The sequence below is a fragment of the Prionailurus bengalensis genome, chromosome F2 (genome assembly GCF_016509475.1).
Source record: "Prionailurus bengalensis isolate Pbe53 chromosome F2, Fcat_Pben_1.1_paternal_pri, whole genome shotgun sequence".
In the NCBI taxonomy this organism is placed as follows: Eukaryota; Metazoa; Chordata; class Mammalia; order Carnivora; family Felidae; genus Prionailurus; species Prionailurus bengalensis.
Window position 1 is genome coordinate 24,370,422 of NC_057353.1, and position 20,305 is coordinate 24,390,726.

At 36.5% G+C, this 20,305-nt stretch overlaps 1 protein-coding gene across 1 annotated transcript in view; it reads left to right on the plus strand.

The window, feature by feature from the left end:
• Positions 1-357: 357 nt before the first annotated feature.
• The window catches only part of PI15 (peptidase inhibitor 15), a 31,396-nt gene continuing 11,448 nt past the window's right edge, over positions 358-20,305 (plus strand). The window contains exons 1-2 of the mRNA XM_043601225.1: positions 358-509; positions 1,070-1,374. Coding sequence (XP_043457160.1) covers positions 1,102-1,374 — 273 coding nt within the window. The 5' untranslated portion in view covers positions 358-509; positions 1,070-1,101. The remainder of the gene's footprint in view (positions 510-1,069; positions 1,375-20,305) is intronic.

Sequence of the window (20,305 nt, forward strand, 5' to 3'; positions counted from 1 at the left end):
TAAAAAAAAAAATGTACTGCTTGTTACTCAGCCGTCTCTGTTTTCAAGAACTCAGTCTTCTTTTATTTTTTTTTCTCTCCTTTTTTATGGGAACCAGGAACTAGAAAGCATTAAATGAGGAAAATTAACCACTCACAGAAAAGGTAGAAGCCCAGAGAAAAAGGGGTTTGTCTTTTATGGTTTCTACTTTGTAAGCTGTGGGTGTGACTCAATTTCCTCACCACCCACATAAAAAGGTTGCCACCCAATCACTGTTTTTTCTATCCCAAACCCCTCCCCTTTGATTTTGGCTAGGAGAGACCCTAAGAAAGACTGCCCTTTCTGGAAGTTGCAGACTGTGACATATAAAAGCTGTTAGCTGCTCCTGCAGCCAGCAGCATTCAAACCTTGCAGAGTTTTGCTCTCTGAGTTTGTAATAAGACACACTCTTACAAGAGTTCATGCTACAACCTAGCAAAGAACTTTAAATTTTTGGAAGAACAGTATATTCATTTTGGCATTGTGCAGAGGTAAGCTCTTTAGCTCGACAAGTTTATTTTGCATGCATTGATTTTATACTAGCTCACATTTTTATTTTTATTTTTTAGAAATGAGATTGGCTTATTATAACTTTTTTGGTATGTATTCTATCACTTGGTGTCCATATATGTCTGGGACACATTATCAGCACATTCTCTGTTGTTAACTGTGATGCATTTTTCCTTCTCACTCTCAAGAGTAATCTCAATTCCTAAAGAGTTCCCTCTGAATATGTGCAGTAATGCATTATGTGGTACAGGCATTTGGGGCAAGCGGTTCACATTTATTGTAGGGTTTGTAGTCACACTGTTTATTTTTCTCTAGCTATAGGCAGTTTCTCTTAGGTATCTGACTCATAACACCAAGTAAAATGTATAACGACTACTATATAGGTTGTTTCCTAGGCTTGAGTTCAACATTTGTTTGAATTTTTCAGAGAAAATCAAATAAATGCTCCCAAGTGATGGCTTTGTAAATTCATACCCACTGGACCCCCCCCCCCCTTTTTTTTTCTTTTCATAGACCCTAACTCTATCTTTCTGCTTTAAAGCAAACTCGGTGGCCTCTTCTCCACCCCTCAAAATGATAGCAATCTCTGCAGTCAGCAGCGCACTCCTGTTCTCCCTTCTCTGTGAAGCAAGTGCAGTCGTCTTACTCAATTCCACTGACTCATCCCCGCCAACCAATAATTTCACTGATATTGAAGCAGCACTAAAAGCACAACTAGATTCTGCGGATATCCCTAAAGCCAGGCGGAAGCGCTACATTTCGCAGAATGACATGATCGCCATTCTTGATTACCATAATCAAGTTCGGGGGAAAGTGTTCCCACCAGCTGCGAACATGGAATATATGGTAAGAGGAGTTTGTTTCCTTTAAGTTCTGGGTGAGGACGCTGTATTTCGATTGTTCGTTGAAGAATCTAAACAGTGGTTACGTGTAAAGGGATATGGAGCCCTGTACACATTTTAACTTAGGTTCTTATGTGCATAGTCAGCTTAAGTTTTGTTCCATCATGGAATTAAAGGAGGTAGGTGGGGGGGGGGCAGTTCTCATTTTCTTTTGTGAGTCCCATAACCACTAATGAATCAGGTCTTATATAAGAAACAAAGCTAAAGAGCGGGGTATGTTGACTGACCACATTTGAAAGGTGCACTTTTTAAAGAAGACTCAAATGGGATTTTTCTGTGCTTTGTTTATCTAACAATCATATTTATAAGCTCAAACATTTCTTGAAACTAACTTTTTTAAATTACAGGTTTTGTGTCCATGATTTGTCCTCTGGGTAGGTGTCTTTTCCCTTTCTTGGACAAAGCTCTTCCTGACACGGATCTATTTGTATTTTCAGTGAACATGCTGACTTTTTCCTCTTTGTGATTTAGTGCCTTGTTGTTCAGATAACAGTGAAGCCAGCACACTTGCACACTGTTCCAACTTGCCATGAACACATTCTTTGCTCTTTTAAAAATAGGCACGCTGTGTTTAAATCATCCTGCTTAGGAAGTAAAAAACAAAACAAAACCCTTGAGTTGGTATTGAAAGGATAGATGTCTCTTTAAAGTTACTTTATTTTTTGTTTCGAATTATGCAAGGTTATGGTTTAAAGTTCAGCACCTTCTGAGAGCACAGCTTGGAGACTGTTTAAGGCAATGAAGATCACCAGTCTGGTATTTCTCAGTTGGGGTCGACGGTGGGGGTGGTACCACAAAAAACCTTTTATAAGTGCTCACCCAAAAATTTAGTATTTCTATCAGATTCTAAATTCACCTTTTATTTAAACAAGCTTTTTAAGTTTGACTAATTGTAGATGTCAGTTACAGGAAAAATAAAGACTTGCCAAATATAAGAGAGTCATAGTTCATAGAAGTACAATTTAGACTCCCTGAAAATGCAGTTTCTTAGGATTTTTTAAAGGAAGAGGAAAAGAGGATATAATCAGTTCTGGTGTTATGAATGGCAATATAGTCTCATGACTAAGAATATGGGCTTTGGAATCTAAATGCTTAGGTTCACACCTCAGTCCTGAAATATAACATGCATGAATTTGTTATTGCATTTTCATCACCTTTAATATGAGGATACATGTAGTATCTGCCACTTTGGGTTGTTATCAGGAAGGTATGAGTTGAGGGGTTGAGCAATTAGACCAGAGCCTAGAGTGAAATAGACTTCAATAAACATTAGCACTTTCTAGAAGGTGATACACCGATGTAGCAAAAAGAACAAATACGTTTTTTTATTTAGCATAAATTGTGAGAGCAGTGTGCATGAGATTCTACTTGAGATCAGAAAAGCTTAGTATGTAGACTGTGAGTTTAGGAAAGATTTCCTCTGCCAATCACATGGCTATGCAGACCAAAGTAGGACCAAGGCCACTGAAGTGCTTTAGAGGCAAGATCCTCTGAGTTCAAACCCTAACTCTGCTGCCTACTTTGTGACTTCCCGCAAGTTACACAATGTGTGTGAGACTCAATTTCCTTATTTTTAAAATGGGAATAATCATGTAGATAATAACCGGGGCACCTGGGTAGTTCAGTCAGTTAAGCTTGTAACTTCGGCTCAGGTCATGGTCTCATGGTTCTTGAGTTCGAGCCCCACGTCGGGCTGTGTGCTGACAGCTCAGAGCCTGGGGCCTGCCTCTGATTCTGTGTCTCCCTCTCTGTCCCCCTCCTCTACTCATGCTCTGTCTCTCTCTTTTTCTCTCAAAAACAAATAAACATTAGAAAATTTTGAATAAAAAAATAATAATATAGATAATAACCAACCAATATATAATACAATTTACTATTTTAATGATAGTGAAGGCAGAGGGCTCATCATGAGTAACATTGGGGTACAACACAGTATAAATGGTTGAAAAAAAGACACATTTTTCTGGTTATATTTTCCCCCGCTGGTCAAGAATTAATTCATTCCGAATGCATTTATTTTTTTTTTCTACATGCCAACGAGTTGGCTAATTGTTTTTGTAGATGATCTCATTTGATAGCTCACATTCTCCCTATGAGGTTAAGATTGTGATCTTTATTTTTACAAATAAAATCACTTCGACCTAGAAAAGTTAATGAGTAGGCCAAGGTGGTATTGATAGTGAATGGTATTAATAGAGTTAGAATTTAAATCTGTGTAATTTCAAAGCTGATGCCTGTGTTAGGAAGCCTCTTTTCATTTGCTAGGTTTTTATGTCCCATTGGGGGAAACTCCTAGAGGTGTCAGGATATCTTTCCTCCTTTAAAAATACCACCTGAAATCCTATAATATGCATATTCTTTTCTATTAATATTTCTCTAATATGGGAGCTATAATATGATTTGTTTTGTAAGACCCAGATACAGTGCTGGTTGTATCAGTAGATGGATGCTTTATAAATCCTCTTTCACTTAGTCAAGTTAATGAGAAGCAGTAATTAGCACAATAAATCCTATAAAATAAAATGACTGTCTCAAATTGTCATGTAAATACTGCATACACTTCATTTGCCCATGTATTTATTTAATTAATACTTATTGAGCATTTATTCTATGTCAGGCACTATTGTAAACACTGGGGTACATTCATGAATAAAATGTATCAGGTTCCCCTGGGTGGAAAACCAGAGAAAAAAGAAGATAAATAAACTATATGGTACATTAGAAGGTGATAAGTTTGAGGAGAGAAATAAAGCAGGTTGTAGGCAGGTTGTGAAATTGAATAGGGTGGCTAGGGAAGGGCTGGAAGAAGTAAGGGAGTCAGGCACACTGATAGGTGAGGGAAGAGCTTCCCAGGTGGAAGGAAGAGCCAAGGAGAAGGCCCTGAGGTAGGACAAAATTGATTAGTTCAGTTAGAAAAAAAAATGTGCTCAATTTAATGAAATTGTGGGTTAGAAGGATGGTTTGACTAAATTGAACCATTGAAATAATTCATGTGGATCCCTCGTGAAGACTCAGAGAAACACTGAGGGAAGTACAATGTAATTGGCAGCTTGGAGTTGGGAGCAGAAACTGTTAAGTGACTAATCTCTGGGCCAGGTGAAAAATACAGATCTCAATTTAACACTACTGCCTTCATTTTAACATGTTCAACATTGATTTAGATTGTGAGCAGTCTGAAAGTGAGCTTAGTTCCTAACCTCTACTAGGTACCTCAAAAATTTAGGATTCTTACCTCACTAGGACCACCAACTGTGTCTTCAGATTATCCTCATCAGTGAGTGATAGCAGCCATGGGAGCCTCATAGAAGAGGGTATTCAGCTCAGGGCTTTTTCTTTTCTTTTTTATTTACTTTGGGAGAGAGAGTGCGCATATGTGCAAGATGGGGAGGGACTGTGAGGGGAGAGAGCGAGCGAGAGAGACAGAGAGAGAGAGAGAGAGAGAGAGAGAGAGAGAGAGATTATCCCAAGCAGGTTCCACACTGCCAGTGGGGAGCCCAACCCAGGGATCAAACTCACCAACCGTGAGATCATGACCTGAGTCAAAATCCAGAGTCAGACACTTACCCAATGAAGCCACACAGGTGCCCCAGCCCAGGGCTTTCTTTAACTGTGTGGCCTGATTTGGGTCCCTTTTACCCACAACTTTTTTCTCTGAACCTTTTTCCCATGCTGCCTCTCTCCCTGTATCTCCTCCTTAGGTTATTCCATGATCTACAGCTCTGCCCTTCAAGTCTTAGAATGCTGTGTCTTTTATATATATATATTACCCTCACAACTATATTTGATTTCTCCTTCTTTTAACTTCTTTAAATAACCATTCATGTCTGTTATTCTGCTGTCATCAAAATTGAATTCAGTCTACGCTTATTTGTATAGATCTTGCAAACTTTCTAGTTTTAAGCTTTCAGGCCATGTTTATTCACCTTCATACCTCCATGTTTTAAGCAAATTCTTGAGTATAGCAGTGATCAACATTTATTTGATGACTTTAGTTGAAACGTCTGTGAATTGTTACATGTTTATAAGTAGCATCAATTTTGGTATTACATATTTTAATGAAAGTATTCTAATCACATATGATATTTTATCACATGAACCTGAAGTTTAAATAAAAGGTTTTTCCTAAATTTTAAAAAAGCCCCTTAAAATTAAATGATTTTATCATCTTTTAAGTACTTGGTTATATCAGTGTACCCTTGACAAAATAAAGTAGAAGCAATTTGAACTCTGAGTGTTGACATTCATGTTATAGTTGTATAATATTTTCTTTGGATATTTGGCCAGATTTTAGTAAAAAACCACATATTGAAAATTTTTATTTTCTAAACATAGTATCTTTTTTTAAAAAAAATATTGATAGGGCTTAAGATATGCAAGTCAAACTTCTTTACTCTTGGCCTCTGTTCCACAATTAGTTTATTGACAAATTTCCAGAGCTCCTTGGACACCAGCTGTTTTTCATTCTTCTAAGGGCAGCTTAAACCATGACTCTAAACCACAAACCACACTAGTTTCTTAGAATAAGAATTATCCCTAAAAGAATGAAATTGCAAGACTCACACATGGAGTAAAATTTGTAAGATATTCCTTGAATTCAAGTCAATTGAACAAATTGATTTTAAAAATGATGAGGTCCCTCCATGAGAGGATAAGATCCACCGATAACAGAATCTTTGTCTTTAAAATATAAACAAAACCATAAAAAAACAACACAGGAAAGAAAACACTAAGTATATAATTCAGTGTAATACGCTGCTGTATAAGATTGATGTAATAAATGAGGTACAGAAAAATACCATGGAGAAATCAAAGAAAGAAGTGATAATCCCTGTTGGCAAAATCATGAAAAGGCTCCTTGAGGGAGGAACATTTGAGATAGATGCTCAGGAAGGGGCAGGCTTGGCTGTTATAGTAGGTAAAGTAACACATGAACAAAATCACCAGGAACAAAAGAGTATAATGTGTTAGCCATACTTTTGAGGAGTTTGAGAAGAGACTGATCATTTCTTCATACAAAAGTAATTAGAGAGACTATAGAGGTCTTGGAGCAGGGTCAGAGGTGCATTTTAGAAAGATGGCCCTATCAGTTGATGGAGTTTAGACTGCCAGTGAAGTTGACTGGGGAATAGGCAACCACTGGGTTAGGAGTGCCATCCCTTTAGGCCAGGTGAAGAGAAGTCAGACACCTGCACCTGCAGAGCAACAGGTATGAACAGCTAACTGAAGCACGGTGCTTGAGATAGCAGTCTTCATAGACAGTATAGTGATGGCAAGGCAGGTGAGGGACAGTGAAAAGACAATGATGGATATGTACTGAACAACTTAAAGCTGAAAAAGTGTAATATAATTTCACTATTTTGATAATATGGGCCATTTCATTTGTTTGGTGTCTGTAAATATCTGCAGAGCTAAGAGAATAAGGCTTCCTAGACTTTTCTAGAAAAGAGAAAAATACTAGTTACCAAGTCACAGCAGGTAGTAAAGTATCAGAAAGCATAACTTCAATGAATGAATGGAGAATAGATTAATCCATCCTTGAAACAGCCAATAAACTATTTGCCCACAATAATTTATGACTCAGGAATGATGAAAAATGCTGATTTTGTTCATTTGGGCTTCATGGGAAGAGAATGGAGATAATGTTAAACTCCTTATTTTTTCTTTATTCAATAGTTGACCAAACATTTATGATGTCTATCCATGTCTTTTTTTTTTTAAATGAAACCATATATTGTCCCAGATGGTGCATTTCCTCTCATTTGGGAAGGATAACTCAATTTTCTTGTTATAAACATGAGAAATTTGATGTGTCTAACCTAAATCTTTTCAATGACTGCTTTTATGACTACTAGAAAGCCTCCTGAGACCCGTTGCCAGCCAGCGGTGAACTGAGAAAGACTGCTGACAGGAAGGCATTTCTCCAGCACATTTGGAACGCCACATTCCTGTTCTTGTAGATGTAGAGCCTTTTAAGTGTCTTGGCTTCCAATCGACACTGGGCACATTTTGTAGGAATTTTCTTCCAAGGTGCATGTTGCTTAATATTACTTACTTCGTGTTACTTATATATGAATGTTCAGCTATTCATGTATGGAGTCAGCTGAAGGTTAAGAACATTTTCTTTGCAACCATTTTAAATACAGCCTCTAAAGTGCAAATGTAAATGTTAACACACTTCATGAACAACTTTTAACATTTTCTGGGCACCCAATGTAAAGAATGCATGGCTATGGTGATCTGATGGGCAAGAGTCATTCATTATTCAATCACTCATTCCACAGTATTTATTTACTCATGTGCTGGCACTGTGCTAGGAGATTCAATGGGGAGCGAAGAGACACTCTTTTATAGGAAGAGCTGTGAGCAGACAAGTGAGTGGAAAAGCAGCGAGTTGAGTGCTGAAGTAGAAAAAATACAGGGTGCTTTGGGATTACATGAGACATACTTTGCCCTGACTTGGACTCGAGGTATAGAGGCAGAGAAGGTGTGGTAGGTGTGGTAAGGTGCTCTAAGAAGGTAAGTGGTACACTGAAGGCAAGGATAAAAATTCAATGTGGCTTGGATATAGTGTATAAAAGAAAAAGTGGTGTTTGATAAGGCTGGAAAAGGCATGCAAAATCTTGTTTAGTTTTATTTTAAAATTAAGGGAAGTTATTGAAGGTTTTAATCAGGAAAGTTATATACTTAATTTGCATTTCATAAAGGTCTTTCTGACTACAAGGTGAGGAAGGGATTAGAAAAGGCAGAAGTAAAGGCAGGGTGCATAGTCCAGAGGCTGTTCTAATAGTCTGGATAAGAGATAACTGAACACTGACATTTAAGCCCATAGGGATATGACAAAGTGAATTCAGAGATCAAATCAATAGAAGTAAGTTATTTACATTATGGGAGAGATTGAAGATGTATATGATGAAGCAGTGAAGAGGGTTACCTCTGTTTTTTACCAGGACAACAGGTTTCTCTGGATTTTGGAGAACTCAAAATCAAAATCAGATTTTAGGTAGTTATGAAGTGGCTGCAGATTTATTTTCCAAGGTATGCATCTATAATGATTGAAAAAAGTAGCTAGTATATGGGAGGGAACATTCCTCCACTATAAAAATGTTTGGATAGGAATATGCTTTGGTATTCAACATGGACTACTTTGCATAATAGGGGTAGGATAGTGTCATGGAGACAGCGTGGATGGATGATTTTATGTCTGGGAATCTACTCAAGAATTTTTGCAAGAAGGTTTCATGTACCTTTTTTTTTTTTTTAACAAGTACTGAGGCTTAAATCAACACAAATATAAATCCATTTCAGGGGCCTGGGTAGCACCAAGCCCATCTAGTCTTTTTGACACATTCAGGATAAGATATTTTTGGAAACTAATCAGAGGACTTCAGGAAAATAGAAGTTGACTAGTCTGACTGGTCTGATGTCCTGAACTTAGCATATCTAAAAGGCATGCAATAGTCAGTGGCCATTAAATAGTTATGAACTTGGGATATTTAATTGCCAACGAGAATTTCTAAAGAATGTTGTAGGAAGAGGGTAGGGAAAAATCAAGATTAACAGCTTAAAGTGGTCAAGGAAAATGTTTGGCATAAAGTACATTAATGGGAATTGAATGTTTCCAGTCTGTGTTACCCATAGTGTCTAAAATCAGGTACCAAGCATTTTTTTTTGACATCAATATGGAACAATGCCCAACAAGTTGGGGTTTTAGACTAAACTTTTCATGACTCTTAAAATTTCACACCATATACTCCAAACTGAAACACTTGAGAAATGTTGCTTAAGGACACAATATTTTTTCTCCTAAAAAGTGCATCAAATTCACGTTTCATAATTTCATTAAATATGAACATTCTACCAAATTGGTCTCTGCATTCCAGAGAGATCATGTTTTCAGCAGGCAGTAGGTAGGCGGAAAGGCATTTGAATTCTTCTAACGATGTGGGCAATGGCAAGATTTGGGATTTGCATGTGTATCACAGGATAGTTTAACAATCAAGAAATCAGTTTTTAGATTATTGTAACACTGAGCTGGTGAAAAAACTTAACCATGCATGAAAATGTCTTCCTGGCTCACAATTCCAGTATTAAATGGTAGGTGATGGGTATTACATTTCCCTGGGAAGGAGAATTCTTGCCAGAATCCATCAACAAATGATGTTAAAATTTAAAGATTGAACATATGTAAGAGAGGGATTTACACAGGGGCATTAATAAGTTTTAAGACATCTAAAATGTTCTCTAAGTTTTATCTTTCACTGCCTGATGTTATTTCCCCTGGAAGCAAACTCATTATCTACATACAATTTTGTTTCTGATTATTTAGTTGCTTAAGGGTCTATCTGTTTTCACTTTATCTGATTGCCTGCTTTGTTGAGATTAAAGCTTGGTCTCTTAAACTTTAGGCTGCCAGATAACATGATCAAAAGTGCACCTCATGCTGCTTCTGGTTTTAGGTGGCTTTCTAGTTAATTTGAGATCACAGCCATTCCAGGGCCTGAACCTCCAATGATAATGTTTACCATTAAGCACACCCTTGTCCTCCTAGGGCTGTGCTCAATACTCTTCAGTCACAATCCTGTCTAAACCTTAGAAAAGTCTTGAGAGATGAGGACAATTTTTCTCATTTAGAAACAGGACTTGGAACTTGGAAAGCAGTGAGTAAATTCCCCCAGGTCCCAAAGCAGGTAAATCAAAATGGTGTGAACACCATTCTAGATGACAACAAAGCCCCTGCTTTGAAAGACCATATGATACACACTCCTTTTCATGTGTTCCTCTCCCACTGTTGAGACCGTTGGCTGGGGAATTTCCCTATATGCGTTTTATTTGAGGACCTCACTGAATATTAGAAAGTATTTCTTCATGTAGAATCAAATCTTACTCCCAGTATTCTTTCTCTCCCCTTGGCAACCATATAGGAAAACTCTGTATTATGATAGTGCCTCAAGTCTTTGAGAGCCATGAACATTTATGTCTGGGACTCTTGATCTTAAATCACTCAGCTCATTCTTAGCCTTCAGCCCTTGTATTAAGTACCTCTTGTATGCACAGTATTCCAACATAGCTTATCAAGAAGGTTGTACAAAGACACTTGCTTTCTGAAAATACTGGAAAAGGTACAATACTGTATTATTAAATAAATGGAAAATCAGTGTACTCCCCACACACTTTTTACCACACATACACAGATGAATGGTGCCCATTAAAGTCTCAGGAAATGGAAGCAATGTGGCTCTGAGCAAGGAGTTCCTGTATGTGCATGCTCTTCTGATAATTAGATGCCTAGAATTCATGGGACCTGTCAAGTGCAGAATACCAATGACAAATCACTCTCCATTTATTCTACTTCTGTGGATGCATCCTAAAGTTAGGTTGGCAGAATCAGTGGGCACCTTCTCCTCTGATTCGTGTAATATTCTCATATTCTCATAAATTGCATGTAGGTTGGATGTATATGTTAAATACAGATTCAGTGTCATTATAATGCAAAGTGTTTGCCTTATTTTTAAAATTTTTATCTTTTTTTTCAAGATTTTGGATTTTCAGAAAGTTCTGTATATGTTTTTCCCATATGTTATTTGTGATATGTTAGTTAATAAAGACATTTAAAGTTGCCATGATTTCTAAATAAGCACTGTAAATACCTCTGTTATCTCTGTTATTCATATCCGTGTAGCCATAGAATACATGTTCCTTTCTACTGAAATTGTCAGTCTCAGAGTGAATGATGTTGGCTTATTTGTATAGCAACACACACTACCATATCTCTACCTCTCTCACCAATAGTTCTGTTTTCTGTGAACACAGAGAACAAACATCCTCATAGAGTTTACCACCCAGTGTCTGTGACAGTGAGACATTTTTCTGATAAAATGCTATTTTTAATTTTATTTAAACTTCAATCAGTAATAGAGCAGAGTTGAGAGGAAGGATACTGATGTACATGCTTATATGTGACAATTAACAGATGTTAACCATTAGAAGTATCCCTTTCTTACTGAAAGTCCCATGTGGTATGGCAGGACAAGGAGGTGAGTAGGGATGGGAGAGGTGAGGGGAGGCCCAGAGTTCTCTGCAGTCAAAATGACTCTCCACCAGATAAAGCTTTACACAATTATTTCTAACCAGAAGAGAACAGAACTATTTTTGCAAGCACACATTCAAGCTCCCCGGTCTTAACATTTTGATGTGATAGGTCCGGGATTGGGGTAGGCATCTGTCTTCTCAAAAGTCCCCCAGGAGATCCTGGAGTAATTTCCCAGGTGAGAAATTTCTTAAATCATGGTTTAGGACACAAAAGTGAGCTGAAGAAAACATTACGTGGCTCAAATATCCACTTATTTGTCAAGAAACTATATATTGAAAGGATTAATAGGCTAAGCAAAAGGAAGAATTATCCTAAGTATAATTCTATATTATTGCAAAATTTCACTTGAAAGTATTCACCACCTGCTTTCAAAACCAAACATCATGTGGACACTGTGGGTCTAGAACATGAAACAAGGTTCACTTGAGAATATGGTTGATTGGCTAAGGAAACTTTAAAAGAAGCAAACTTTTAAGTAGCACATGATTCTTTTGGAGCATTCTAGTATGATGCATTATATACATTACATATATGTATAATGTATTACCTAATAATGTATTTATGTGATGCATTACAATTTGCAATTATTCATTTATTTATTTGGTAGTGTTTTTGTTACCTGTCTCTTCCCTAAACTTTAAGATAGAGTCCATGTCAGGCCTGCTGACTGCTGAACCCACAATACCTAGTGTCTCCCAGTGAATATTAATTTACTGGCTGCCTAGATGAATGCATTACCTAGGATCTTACTGGTTAATCTAGAAATTTGTATTTCTTGCATTTTTCATTGTTAAGGATAAAATAGCAGTCCTTGTGTGGTAAGTCTGTTGTAGGAGTTTTGGGGCAAAGGTGGCTCCTGGGTCACTCTTCCCTGCCAGTGTCCATGGATATTAGGAGGGAAGATGCCACATCTATGTGAACATAATTATACCTTACTCAGAGTTCATAAGCTGTAGTCTCAACAACCATTCTAATTAGTGAGCATATTTTCTCTGCATGATATTGAACTGTATATAACTTTACATTTAAAAAATTATTTGCCAAATGTTAAAGTTGATACATTTCACATATACATCAGGATTTCTAGATTATCCTGCGGAGTGAAAAGTTCGAGAGATATTGAGCCCACTTCATACTTGTCAGCAATTGGTTAGAGAGGAGTAGCCTCTTTGGATGGGATAAATTTTCTCATTTCTAAGTCTTTCTCTCTCTCTTTTCCCCCCATGTAACTATCAGAGGTCCAGCAGCAACAGTACTTTTCCATCTTATACCCAACACTACTTTATTCATTTTCCTTATTAGCCCATCCCCCCAACACAGTCATTTGAGAGTGACTATATTTATACAGAGCTCTAATGTCTTCAAAGCACTTGAGTCAAGTACAGTTTCACAGTGCAGATTTAGCCATGCATAGATTTAAAGCACTGAAACTTTCTTTCCTAACCACCAATCATATTTAAGTACTCTTACTCAAATCTGAATACATATCTTTTATCCATACCCTCATTAATGCATATATTAAGGCTTCGTACCTGTGAAGCCCTGCCTCAGTTAGGAGTCTCTTGCAATAACTTAGATAACATATGGTAGTGGCTTTGACTGAGGTGGTGGCAATAGTGGTGGTGATCAGTGGTTATATTCTGAATATGCAGTATTTTGAAGGTAGGGTCTCAACAAGATTTGGGGAGGAGCAGATAAGATAATGAAGCAAAGAAAGAGTAGAGATGACTACTTAGATTTTTTGGCCTGAGCAACAACAAGAGCAGTCGGTAAATTTCTTCTGTGAAGGAATGAATAGTAAATATGGCATATGTTGCAACTGCTCAGCTCTACTTTTGTAGCACAGCAGCAGCCATAGACAATATATCAACAGGCTCTGGGACAGATCTGGTGACCCCTGAACTAGAAGATGGGCAATGCCTTTCACTAGTAGAAGGAATACTACAGGAGTAGCTGGTTAGGGGTAGGGAGTGGGGTAGGGTTGTGAATATCTGGAGCTCAGTTTGGGATATGCTAAATAGAAGGCTTAAAGTGGGTAGATGGATTGTTAGTTTGGAATTCAACTGATGATCTAGAGATAAAATTTGGAACAATACCGACAGCATAAAAATGGTATTTCAATTTGTGAGACTAGATGAGATTACCTAAATGATGAATAGAGATGAAACAAAGGAGGGGGAGAAAAAAGAAAAGAAATGGACGAAGCCTGAGTCCTAAGAACCCTCCCATAAGTAGAGGTTGGAGAGATGAGGAAGAATCAGCAAACATATGGAGAAGCAGCAACAGAGGCAAGGGTGGGGTCATGAAACCAAGAGATGGAGGTGTGTCCAGGAAGAGCAGGTGTCAGTCATGTCAAAAGCTACGAATAAAGAGAGTAAGATGGTTACCAGGAAATGACCACTAATGACATTGATAAGAGCAGGGTGGTGTGGAGGTGGGGTGGGGAGTCTGCCTGTGTGAACTCAAGAGAGAAGGGTGGGAGAAAAATTGGTAATTCTCAGTTAAGACAGGGAATTTCACTGTAAAAGGAAGGAGAGAATGATGCAGTAATTGGAAGATGAAAAGGGGTCAAAAGAGGCCTTTTTGTTTGCTGTTAAGAAATGTATGTCATTGGCAATGATTCCCATTAAAAACCAGTGTACTTTACATCATCATCTTATATAAATTTTCCTTTCCCACCTACATGAAAGGTAGTACTCACCTTACCTGAGGGAAATCTTCATTATCTTCTTTTAAGCATTGAAAAAATGCGTAGGACCTCACTTTGATATTTGGTGATATAATGTGTTCCCATATTTTGTAGTTATTTTTGAGGCATGAGGGGATTTTTTAATCATGTTCCTTTAACTATTTCTCCTATAAAGTAGAATCAGTTTTGTATTATTTCATTAGTCTAATGCCAACAATTTCCCATAGGAAAGCCTTTTGTCTTCCTGTGCCCTACCCCTCCCCAAACATCCCATCCCTCTCCAGCCTTACCAAAACAAATTCCTACCCTCCTGTCTGGTTTAACCCTGGGCCTTATGTGTTCAGCTCCCGGTTTCCTTAACTGGCCATTTCATTAGGCATTTCTACCTAATAGAGATAAACCCACCAATTTCAAAAGCCCATGAAGTGTTTTAAAAGCTTTTGGCTGCCCTCGGAGGAAATAATTTTGTCATCACTTAATGTCTTTTTAATGGTTCTTTCTCATTTTTGTAAGTCAGTACTCCTTTTCCAATTTGACTAACTCAGGAGAAGACCAAACAGTCCTAGCTAACTTATCGTTTTGAAACCTCAACACTTGTCTATCTAAATGGACTTTACTTTGTATCAGAATATACAAGAAATGGCCACACAATGCTCTAAAAAATACATGTCCAAGGGACATGTCAAACTGTCTCCAATGGCATTGTTATCACAGCATCCATGACAATAGCCAACTTAGAAATGTATCTCTAAAAACTCAAAGTGTGATATTTTTATTTTTAGCATTTTATGTCTTTGAAGATGGTTTCCATAAGCAGGATAGATTTTTCAAGAGGTCACTTTTGTTTTCAAAATTAATATTCCTGGTTCCTCCTTAATTTAGCTGCAATTTATAAATCTTTTGTTCTATTCATAAATCTAGCATTTTTACATTTGTTTAATGTTTATTACCAACAGATTTAATTAACTAAATTTCCTAAACTGCACTAACACATTTAATATATTTGACTTTTAAAAGTATTTCAGTTGTTTTATTGAAAATAATTTTCATATACTGAAGTGTCTTCAAAGTCTAAAATAAAGTGACTCTTCAGCTCTATATTTTGCAATACTCCTTTAAAAATTTAACAAGATTTTGTTTTATAATTCCCAACTCAAAATCACAAAAGTAAGTAATTACTCATTTATATATTTAATGTTGCAATTACAAAGATAACCTCTTGTTTTAATGAGCACATTTTCTTCACCACCACTAATAATATTAAGTTCACATAGGTTCCTTAGTCAGAAATTCTTTTCTAACACTTTAATTTGATTCTTTCAAACACTTCTATATTTAAATCTTATGTGTGGAATTAAAAGATATTACCCATCAAAAAAAAAGCACTATGTCATCCCAAACAATGTTGGGGATGTATTCCCAAGTAATTTCTAGGGTTGCCTTCCATTCGGACGACATTTCTTGTTGTCCAAGCTACTGACTGGGATTTAAGATGGGTGCTTCAGATGTCAGTGTGCTTCCTGACTCTGGCTGTCACTGTGCTATGGATACCAAAACTTACAGAAATAGCTGACAAAACAACCTCATCCTTGGACTGGACCACATCACTCTTCAATTCTGTCTGCTTATGAAAGTCAGCAAACTTCTCCCACACTGCAACATTCTTTGATTTGATTTTGTATTTCTTCAGCTCAGGCTCTAAAGACCACCGAACTTGATGAGAATCTGCATTCTTTTCACACCCCTTCTATTTCTTGGAGCCACAACTCTTCTAGATATTTAAATGACATCAGGTTGAATTTTGGATATCTCTCATAGCTTAGTCCAACTACGATTTCCACAGACAGGATGCTAATATTTACAAGTAGAGCACCTCATGGTGAACATTTTAGTACAAAGTAAATCAATCCATTTATAAGCTGGCCAACTAAATGGCTCTAACAACAAGAAATGGAAGAATACTATTTGGGGCACTGGGGCATACCTACAAGCATATGTGTGTTTTAAGCAATCTTTATTTTGTGAACTATCTAATTGAGTCAATATCTAAGTTCTACTGGGTCTTGTAAATGTTTTTGGGTGTCCATGCATAATAGGCCTAATTTTTTGCCTCACGTTTAGGAGGCAAGATCAAATTGTACATGTTTACAGCTAAATTTTCTGTGACTGCATCTTACCTATTTAAGAAGGACAAAAACTAGAAATACAGAATGTTCAAGCTCATTGAATAAGAGCTAAGTATCAGATATTTAGCTTTTCCATAAAGGTAACAAGTAGTATGCTGCATATTTACAAGGCATTCCATAAGTAAGTGCACATGTGTGTCCTTTTCTGTTGCTGTATTTGTAGGATATAATATTAAAATTATTTCAAATAAATGCTACACATACTCAGAAAAAGTCAGAAGATAGATTGTCCATCAAGCATCCAGAAAGCTATGTTAAGTTAAATGCTTAAGTAATTTACATGTTCATTTCCTGAACTTTTGTTTCTTTCACATGGTTACACTGGCCACATTGCACATTGCACATTCATTGCAATTTAGAGCTTCTGGATAAGACAAATAGATCATATTGGACCACTCCCTATAGCCCCCAACTTTTTGTTGAAATTTCCTATTGTTATTAAGGAAAGTTATCATTGCTTGCTATTTTCAAACCTCCTAGACCTCTCATCATATTAACAAATTTAAATACTACTGGATATTAAGGGGATAAATAATATACTCATTTTCTCCTGGAAGTTGTAACCAATGGAGAAAGACAGATGGCAAATGCAGATCTTAACTTTCCCACAGATGTGACTGATGTAATTCCTAAATTTCAGAGCTCCCTACTCAAGCTGGATCTTCCCCTTCTCTATGGGATGGCTGTGAGTCTTGCCTGAGGACAAAGAGGCAAGAAAGAGTATATAGCACCTTTGACTTCCCCTGCAGTAGGTATCAAAGGGACAGTGAACCATGTCTCCCACAGGAAGTCAAAATGACCAGCTTTCTGTGGGGGACCTAGCCCATGCCCAACATGCCCTCTAGCATCTTCCTTCAGGAATATAGAGACAGGCAGAAAGCCCTCCCATCAGTTCCTTAAAAGTAAACACACAGAGAGAAAGAAAGTGACTATCCCTCCTCCATTAACTATCTTCTCCAAAATTTTCATTGTAATATTTGTGCATAGAAAGTCATGCATAAAAATGTTGACATCAGCAATGCTAAATACATTGTCTTCTTATCAAAATCCTTTATCATGGTTAACAAAGTATGTTCATGTAAGGTATTTTTCAGGCATGACTTTTTGGTTTATCTTTTTGACATACACAATTTTAAGTTTTAAAGTATATTAATGAGCATAAAGATAGAATTATATATGCTAAATTACTTTTAAATTTGTAACAGCCTTAAATATTTTGGTTATTTTGAAAGGAATCTAGTTTTATTCTCTCTGTGGAACAGAACAGGTTAGAATTGAGCAAGCGGTAGGCCACTTTGATGCTGAGGCTACTTAGGTATATTAAATCATGAGAAGAGAAGATGAAAGGTACCCTAGAAATGACCCCATCCAATCTTATTTCACAAATGAGTTAAGCGGGAGAAAGAATAATTGACATGTCTTCAGTCACAGACGATCTTAGCAGTAGAATTGGGGTTAGAATAAAAGATTTTTGATTTTCAGGTCAGTGTTATTTGTGCCATGCTGGGCTGATATTTTAGGACAAGACTATAATTCAGTGTTTTTAGCAGTTATTGATATGAGTGCACATTGTAGTTCAAAATGTAAATATTTAGATGCATTGTTTTCCCAAGTGATTACAATTAATTAGGAACCCATCAGGGGACATAATTTTTTGGTGCTATTCCATCTGGAATTCCTTTGTAAATTAATTATGCTATTATGTACTTCAGTGAACTGTAACCCATATTTAATAAATCCATATTTCATTGAAAAAAACATGAAAAGAATAAATACTAGATAAATCCATTATCAAACAAATGGCTTTTAAAAGTTCATTTCAGTCCTAGAATATTAAGACTTTCATTATAAATGTATTTCGTATTGTTGATACACTTTGCCCAGATTTTTACAGATAAAACAAAGGAGAAGTTTGAAGTAATAATTTATAATATTTATGTCTGAGCTAAGTAACTGAAAACAGTAGTACAAAATCTCATGATAGAAAGAGTGGTTTCCATTTTTGATACTGTATGTAACATTGAATACTGACTGATTAAATGGCATTGTGTAATGGTTTGCCACATTTAATTTAATCCTCAAAATTGGCAGATGTAGTCTGGATAACTGAGGAAAGGGTATCTTGCTATAACTCCTTCAGTAATCTTTCCTTTATACGGACAAAGGAGATGTGGCTGTTGCCACCATAGAACTACTCCAGATCCTTTCTAAATAATTCTGATTTTATACAAACTTTGTAAGTTTATTTTAACGTAATTCTAGATGAGTTTATGTAAGATGGCTTTGTTTTCCTAATTTAAAACATCTTTTGAGAACCAACAAATTTCTGTTGAAGGTGACTGCCATGGCCTCATGGGACAAAAGTATTTCTAGAAGAGTTCATCCATTATTTTAATTTTTGCATGTTTTATTTCAAAGTCACTAAAATAATTTCTCTTCACTTAAATACATTGTTATATTAAATAAATATATGTATCCCATTACCCTTGTGGAAAATTTAGGCTTTCAGTGTTATAAGTTTAGCAGATTTGTGAGTTTGCTTAAAAGCTTTATAACTCACAGCGAACTCATGGCCATCAACCCTAATGTAGGTGAGTCTTGCTTAGCTCCGTCCAACCTGATAGAGGAGAAAGTCACCAAAAGAATGATAAAATAAAGGAGACTATGAAAAATAGCACAACGATCAGCGGGACATCGATACACTTTCATATGGGGAGTTCCATGTGAATTTGAGTAATTATAAAATTGTCACTTTTTGTGTAATTTCTAACCTTCTAAAATATACTACTAACCACTCACTAGTCACAATTTGAATAACTTTTTTTTCAGATAGAATAATATGTAAATATTTAAATGATTTAGGAAATAATGTCATGATACAAACTATAAAATTCAATTAAAATCATTCATTACAAAGGAAAAACACTTCACTAAATGACATTTCACTAGGGAAAAATTTTGAAAGCATTTTTTTTCTATATTGATTTATAAGAATTACAAATGTTCTCTTTTTCTGTTTTTGTACCTTGTAACTTGTTATAAAACAGATTACCATTTCAGGGATGCCTGAGTGGCTAAGTTGGTTGAGTGTCCAACTCTTTATTTATTTTTTTTAAGTTTATTTATTTTTTAGAGTGTGCAAGAGAGCAAGCAAGAGTGGGGGAGGGGCAGAGAGAGAGAGAGAGAGAGAGAGAGAGAGAGACAGAGAATACCAAGAAGGCTCCCCGCTGCCATTGCAGAGCCTGACACAGGGCTCCATCTCATATAGAGAGAGTCTATGACTCCACCTCATAGAGTCTATGGCTCACTCTTGATTTCGGCTCAGGTCATGATCTCACGGAGGTGAGATGAGCCCCGTGTTGGGCTCCCTGCTGGATGTGGAGCCAGCTAAGACTCTCTCTCTCCCTCTCTGTCCCTTCCCCACTCGTGTGCACACACTCTCTCACAAAGATATGTATTATCATTTTAGAGTTGATTTATCATTGGCAGGTCCACAGATGCTTGGCTTAACTTCCCCATACAGCTTTAAAGATGAAAATGTCAATCTATATGGTAACTAATATAAATGTATATTAAATCTAAGGCTTATTTAAATTTTATCCCACAATTCTTTCCAAAGAATAAGCTATACATCAATAACACCCTCATCATCAATTTAAACACCTTCATTTTTTGAGAAAAATTACTTTTTTCTTAATTTATTTCATTGGACCATCATATGCTATATTTTCATAGCAGTCCTATGTAGCATAGTCAAATTATTTTTTTATCATAGTTTGTTTCCAGTTCATACCAACTAAAATTTACTTCTCATATTATTATATTATTTCTACTACCAAAGACTCAAATGATATAAAATATGAAGACTCCTTGGGAATTATTACACTATCATATGGTTTGACCCTTAAAA